This window comes from Megascapheus bottae, chromosome 26 (assembly GCF_031878675.1).
Source record: "Megascapheus bottae isolate mThoBot1 chromosome 26, mThoBot2.hap1, whole genome shotgun sequence".
NCBI classification, from domain to species: Eukaryota; Metazoa; Chordata; class Mammalia; order Rodentia; family Geomyidae; genus Megascapheus; species Megascapheus bottae.
Genome location: NC_143534.1, coordinates 17,102,101 through 17,109,278, shown reverse-complemented (window position 1 = coordinate 17,109,278; position 7,178 = coordinate 17,102,101). Strand labels below are relative to the sequence as shown.

Genomic DNA, 7,178 nt, shown 5'->3' with positions numbered 1-7,178 from the left:
TGAGTCTTTTAAGAGGCAGCAGGGTCAAGGTGTCCGAGGCCGGGATAATGGGTACAGATGCAGGCAAAGCAGGACACTGTAGGAAAGGACATTGGATTAGGAGTCTGGGACTGGGACTGGAAGCTGGATTTAAACAACAGATGCATTCTAATCGGTGGCGAGCGATTGCTGACCCAATGAACATCTGACCATATGGTGTTGTTTGGTTTGGTTTGGTTTTTTTTTTTTTTCAGAGGCCATGAAGCCCTGTGTCCCCTTCTTTAGATGCAGCAGCAAGGAAAGGCCTAGAGAGCACAAGAGCATCACTTCGGATGTGACCCAAGGTTAAAGCACTCAATCTATCAATCAGTCAAGAAACGCTCTTAACATAGCTTGAGGACGAGGAATAATCGAGCCCATCCAAACTGGCAAGGAGCAGTCAAAGAGATGGCCAGCCTCGCAGCCAGCACGGGGACCAGGGCATCGAGAATGGTGGCTTTCCGTGGGCAGCGCGAGCCTCGGGGCCAACCGCTTTTCCCGGGCGCCAGCCGGGCGCGTGGAGCCGGCGGCGGGGCTCCGGGGTTCGCAGGCGGCCGCCAAGGACGCGCCCCGGGCCTGCGCTCGGGCGGAGCGCGCGGCCCCGCAGCTGCGACGCGCCTGGCCGCCGCCGCGCGCTCGGGCGCCCCCCGGGGCCCTGCGGCCCGCGCGGGGCGGGGGGTGGGGACGAGGGCGGGGGCCGCGGGCTTTCCCGCCCGCTGGCCCGGGGGGCGGGGCGGCCGGGGCGGCGTTCCCACGTCCCATCCCCCGCCCCACCACCGCAGCCCTCCCGCGCGCGACTTTCCTTCCCGCGTTCCCCGGGAGATCCATGGCCCGGAGCAGCGGCGGCGAGGCGCCAGATTACGGGCGAGGCGTCGTGGTAAATGCAAACTGCTGATTTCGGGGCCCAGTCGGGCGCTCCCCTTCCCCACCCCGCTCCTGGGCGCCCTCCTCCTTGATGCCATGCCTGGCCTGCGTGCCTTTCGGGTGAGAGCTGACCAGTTGCTTTGTTCTTGGAGCTGGAAGGGATCGCTGGTATCCGCAAGCCCAGTACACCTCCACCCTACCTCCCCCCGACCCCCGTGCCATCCGACGACTGGCGAGGGTTCCCTGGGTCCCCCCTCCCCACCCGCGGGTCTACGAAGACCCCCCCCCGCGCTGTCCCCCTATTTGTGCTGCTTTCTGAATTCCTTCAGGGCCGGGCTCCAAGTTTTGTTTAACCAAAAAGATCCTGAGAGTTCTTGAGGGCAGCTAGGCCACGAAGCAGTGCCAGTGGAGGGAGCTGGAGCTCGGGAGCTCGGGAGCTCGGGAGCCCAGGCCCAGGGCTCTCTGCCCAAGCCCTGGGACAAGCCAGCCGCCTAGAACTGACCTAAGCCTCCTCTATAAAGGGAGATGATTTGGAGAGGATGTGTGTGAAATATCCACGTGTACCGGGGTGAGTGGGGGTGGGGGAGGGAGAATGGGACACACCCTGAAAAAAAATGCCTCAGGTGGCAGCCATCTCTCAGCGACCTGGATGGACCTAGTCAGACCCTGTGGTAATCCAGATGTGTCAGGCATCTGTCCTGTGAGAAGGTGGAGAGGGCTGGAGGTGGAGCTCACTTGCGGTTCAGATTCTCTTTCCAGAGCTCTATGTGTAATTCACAGATAATCTGTTTATGACTGAATTAGAAGGAGTAGGTTGGAGAAGGAACACCTCCTATTCAAACAGAACTATTCAGGTTGAAATGTGTGACTTGATTCTTAATTCAACATCAGGATCTTTCCTTCTTAAAAGAGCACATTTTGTTTGTTCATTCCACTCACATATGCCCTGCTGGGTTCCTAATGGGTGTATAGCCCCCCTCACAGCAGGGAACAAGTCACAGGCCAGTCTTGGTGAGATCTGTCTTCTAGAGGAGACATGAGAGCCCACCAACACTGGAAATAACCCACATAGGATGGAAATAGTCTTACATTTATGCCATTTTTCTCCAATAAAACTTGTGATTGTTGGAATGACTTCATAAACAGGCAAATCTAGGTTTTGTGAGTATTCAAGGTGCTAATGGAAGGAAATTCATGACTCATAGGAAAGCGAAGGAAAGGAAAGTTGGAGAAGAGAATTCTGGAAATGTACAGAGCCTTGTAGGGAGGGGTGTGAAAAACCAAGGGGAAGTTGTAGCTCCTATAAAAATATGGGTGGGTGGGGAACAGGTAGGAGCCAGCCCTGTGTACTGTGCTGTTTATTAATCCTCATGAATGCTGAGGGACCAAGAAAATGTGTAAATCACACATTTACATGACTATACTAGTCATGTGTGACAAATAGAAAAAGTCTGATTCATTTAAGAGAAGGGTGGAATAGTCAGGTTTTAAATGGCTCTCACCCGCTTTCCATTGAATGGAATAGGTAGGGCTTATTAACAATGAATGGTATCATATCTGTTTGTCAAATGATAGATATAAACCCTAAGTTTAGAAATTTCTCTCCAAGTTGGTTATCATTTGATCACCAGTTGAGAAAATCATCAGCTTCTTGGTTGTTACCCTTTGGTTATTTCTCAAGAAGAGAGACAAGATCATCTTTCCCCTCCTAGATTGTTTTTTTAGAGACAGGTTATTATTTTTGTTTTTCTGTTTGGTTCGATCAAAAGAGCTATAGTTTAGTGCCTGTGCTTGTTTGGAATAAGAAGAAAAAAATGACTGTTGTTTCTGTCATGGTTGTCTCTGCTTAGCCTGTGTCCATCTTCACTCTCATGGGAATGGAGTAGAAGAATTGGATGTGGGGAGAGATCAGGGTGGGGTCTGTTGAAAGCACAACTTCGCTTGGCCACAACGTCTTTTACCTTCTGAGTGCAGAACCTACTTAAGAAGAAGGTATTACGCAGCCTCCTTCATTCCTCACGTAGTAGAACCTAGGGCCCTGCTTCTAAACTGCTTGCTCAGTCATTCTAAATATGTGGTTAAGGAGTCTGGGTTGATGTTCCTGTCTGGGTTTCTTTGAATCAGGACTGAAAGATGGGACTGCCCTTTTCTTTACAGATAGAGGGATGAACATGAGCCTGAAAAACAGTGACATGGGTCTGCAGAGCTGACTGAGTAGGGCCAAGTGAGGCCATGGGTATAAAACTCAAATGCTATATAGTGTTTCCAAAATGTGTTCCTCCCTGAGGGCCAAACTACAAAAAGTAGTCTAAGCAAATGAGTGTGTGTGTGTGTGTGTGTGTGTGTGTGTGTGTGTGTGTGTTACGTTGTGTAATGACTTGGAAAAGAAGGTTCTCCATGAGAACCTTTATTCTCAAATGAGAATAAAAGAACATGAACTGGTTCTGAGATTTGAATGTTGAATAAAGTGACAGTTACTATGCCTCCTCCATGACTTGGTGATGTTTTGCTTCTTTGAACAGAGAAACCATTGAGCTGAATAAACTTAGAGACCATATTATCCACGATACTGAAACTATTTAAAGATTTCTTGTGATGAAAAACACCCCAACAAAACAGAGAAACATTATAATCTAAGGTTCAGAGCAATGGTCATTCCTCTAGGTTTACACTCATTCACAACAGGATTTTCAGGCAACATTACAAAGCATAAAGTATAAAGCAAGAGCTCTTCACCCCTAATTGTCATTTACTCCAATGGTGAAAATACTATTTCAAGTTAATTGGAAATAATGGCCAATTGGGATCACAGAACAGTTACAGATAAATGTATTTTTTCCACTTTTAAAATTACAGCTGGAGACAGAAAGACTGTGGTGAGCTTTGAGATCTTTCTTTAAATAAAGTAGAACTTGATTGATTGATTGCCAGTCCTGGGGTTTGAACTCAGGGCCTGAGCACTATCCTTGGCTTTCTCAAGACTGGAGCTCTACCACTTGAGCCACAGTACCCCACTTCTGGCTTTTTCAATTCCTCTGTATGTAGTATTGAGAAATTGAACCTGGGTCTTTGTACATGCTAGGAAAGCACTCTACCACTAGAGTAGAGTCAAACTCTCCACCCTAGAATATAATTTATATAATCATTTATTTAACTCACATGTGATTGATGTTTAATATATCTTGATGGCTAATACCATTTGTATAGGAGAGGTACTTGTATGAGTCTTATATTTATTATCTATATGATTTAGTCCTCACAGTTCGCCATAGGAGGCAAGCCCTGATTCCATTCTGTTGATGAACAAATTGAGACTGAAAGGTATTAGTAAACATGAGATCCTGTGCCAAAAAAACAAAACAAAACAAACAAACAAAAAAACTGCCTTAAATGTGTCGCATATTTCTGTGGTGCTGTTGACCATTGATGTTGATTTTTGGCCTTCTTTTCTTTTTCATTTTTTTGGGCATCATCTGTTAAGCATTTGCTTTATGCTAATTAATATACTACCTGCCCTTTAAGTAAGGCTCTTATTTGAAGGACAATGAAACCGAGTCTCAGAGAAGGTGATTTCTCTAACTCCTGTCAACAACAATCAGAGCCACACTCTTGGACTTGGAATCTTTGAGACTCAAGGCTAACCAAGGGCAGTGGGAGATTTCCTGGGGAGGAATTAATTCCACTGGTGACACCGGTGGCAGGGCTTTCAGAGGTGAGCAGAGTGTGTGGTCCCGAAAGGGAGCCAGAGAGTGCTTGAGTAATCTCTTTCACTACTCCACCACCACCACACCCTGGGGCCCAGTGCTCATCAGAGCTTTTGGCTAGACTTCCATGTGGCCTGCCAGAGGATCTCCTGGAAGATGGTGGCCTTTTTGGCGCAGCTGTCCCCATAGGCTCTGACAGCCATTGGGGTGTTAGAGGTGGCAGCAAGCCCAGGGAATTCTTAGGGTGAGAGCCAGGGTCACTCTCAAGTTCAGCCGTCAGTTCCTAGCAATAGTTTGCTGGAAGAAGCAGAGAAAACGTAATACTTGTCAAATATGTAGATGGCCTATACTTTGGACTGTTGGTCTCCCAGCAGCTATGAATCCACAGAGTCTTGAACTCTGGTGGGTTTTTTTGGTTGTTGTTTTTTTTGGGGTTTTGTTGTCACGAGAAACAACAAAGCTGAGCCTGGAGTTTTAATAGTTGGTAGTCTGTGAAATAAATTAAACTGTCATTCACTGGATATTTTTGTGGACATGTTCTAGGTCAGTGTTGTAAACACCGGAGATTGAAGAATATAGTCTCTTCCAGAAGGAGCTAATATCCCCGCAAGACAAAAATGGACAAAAAAGAAAGAACACATAGGAGCTAATATCCCAGGGAGACAAAACAGAAAGAACGTGTACATGTGCGTGCACACACACACACACACACACACACACACACACACACTATCCTGGAGATGTATCAGAGAAGTGGACAGTTGGAGTTGAATAGGAAGCTTTGAAACAACTTGAGTGGTACTGGGGTTTGAACTGCAGCTGCTCTACCACTTGAGCCACACCTGCAACCCTAACACTGTCTTTTCTCCAGGTCTAGTAAACCTTTACCTCACAGGGTTCTTCGTAGGTGGAGAGAATATGATTCAATGCAACATTTCGGTCAGACTTAGGCATATTCTCTGTGTCTAATATTAATGTGTTGTTCAAATGACATACTTCAGTTATTAATTACATTTTAAAAACAAATTCCAAGCAGGGCACCTAGTGGCTCATGCCTATAATCCTAGCTACTCAGAAAGCTGCAATCTGAGAAGTGAGGTTTGAAAACAGCCAAAGGAGGAAAGTCCCTGAGATTCTATTTTATTTTTTTTTAATTGTAATTAGTAAAGGAGTTACATGATATTTGCCAGATAGAAGGTGCATTAATTCACATACATTGATACCCTTTCAAATGTCTTAGTACCCATTTCCCTCCCCCCCCACGCCCCCCCGAGATTCTATTTTAAAAAATAAAGTTTTCCAATGAAAAATATCATTCACAGAAATAATTTGATTTACAGATTCTGGACAACTGGCCAGGATATGACTTGAATTTATTCACATACCCACAGCACTATTATGGAGATCTGGACTCTGTGCTCATACCTCATGGCATCATTGTGGACAGGTGAGTGTTATTTCCTGTGTTAGTCTTGGTGCGGAACTGGCTTGATCCTCTCTTGTGGAAATCTCACAGTATACTTGAGAACCCTCTTCTCAACCTCCTTTTAATTGTGGTAGAAAGAACTTTTATAGAATAGCAAATTTAGTCTGCAGTGTCTACGCTTTAAGTGGATTGTATACTGACCATTTGCTCAGCTTACATAAATAAACTATTTGAAAGTAATAGCCTCAAAATAATAATGTCCTATACAAATAAAGATTGGGGCCAGGAAAGCATTGCTTTTCACCTAAAACTTTTGTTCTCATGCTTATCACAGACTCCTAAATTAATGGGGAAGAGGCTAGAGGTGACTTTTATTGTCACAGGACACACCTTGAAAGTTCAGACATTCCTGTAACTTACATTTCTCTTGGATCAAGTAATATGTCTCAGGTTAGCTGCTCTATATAAGATTGTATTTCCTGGCCGGTGGCAATGTTTTGAGAAAAATAACATTTGTAGTTTAAAAGTATTTGCAGAGAACTATTTGTAGCATGCTATTTCTAGTGCTTCCCTGCCTGTTCACTGTCCACAGACATTCTCTGGTTTCTTTCTAGACAACTGGCTTCTCAAAGACATTGTCTATCCTGTTTTAAGCCCCTCCCTCTCATGTCACTTCAATTTACTCCAGGTTTTTAGAAGGCCACAAACATGAGGATTTACAGGTTAATGGCCCTTTAGCAAAACTGCAGTAATGCAAGACTGTTTATACACTCCTGAATTCTGGACAAAGGTTGAATACTGAAGCTTCCACATTTATATGGAAAACAAGTTTCTTGGTGTTTACAACACACTTTCTTCCATCCTAGAGGTTTGTCATTCCCAGAATTTAGCATGAGAAAGACTATGGGGAGTGAGAATCTGGGTTGCTATAGTACTTCTATCTCTATTTTATTTTAATTTATTATAGTCTTTTGAGTTAAAATTAAACTTTATGAACTAAGTCTTCTGAGAAAAGAAAGTTCAAAACACACTGAATACTCATTCTTTCCAGGATATTATCTTTTTCATGAGTCACTGTCAAGAAGCAAAAAGAGTTGTCATTCCTTCCTCCATATTTTTAGATTTTTCCATTGTTTATGACTTGCAAGTTGCTTGTTCGTTCAATT

General features: G+C 44.9%; 1 protein-coding gene across 2 annotated transcripts in view; it reads left to right on the top strand.

Annotated features, from left to right (window-relative positions):
• Positions 1–771: 771 nt before the first annotated feature.
• The window catches only part of Prtfdc1 (phosphoribosyl transferase domain containing 1), a 65,599-nt gene continuing 59,192 nt past the window's right edge, over positions 772–7,178 (top strand). Inside the window, exons 1-2 of one of the 2 annotated variants that reach the window (XM_090319026.1) lie at positions 772–895; positions 5,927–6,033. In XM_090319026.1, the coding sequence (XP_090175152.1) occupies positions 845–895; positions 5,927–6,033 (158 nt within the window). In that variant the 5' untranslated portion in view covers positions 772–844. Of the gene's footprint in view, positions 896–963; positions 1,051–5,926; positions 6,034–7,178 lie in introns of those variants that run through there. The other variant, XM_090319025.1, reaches the window with a different exon arrangement.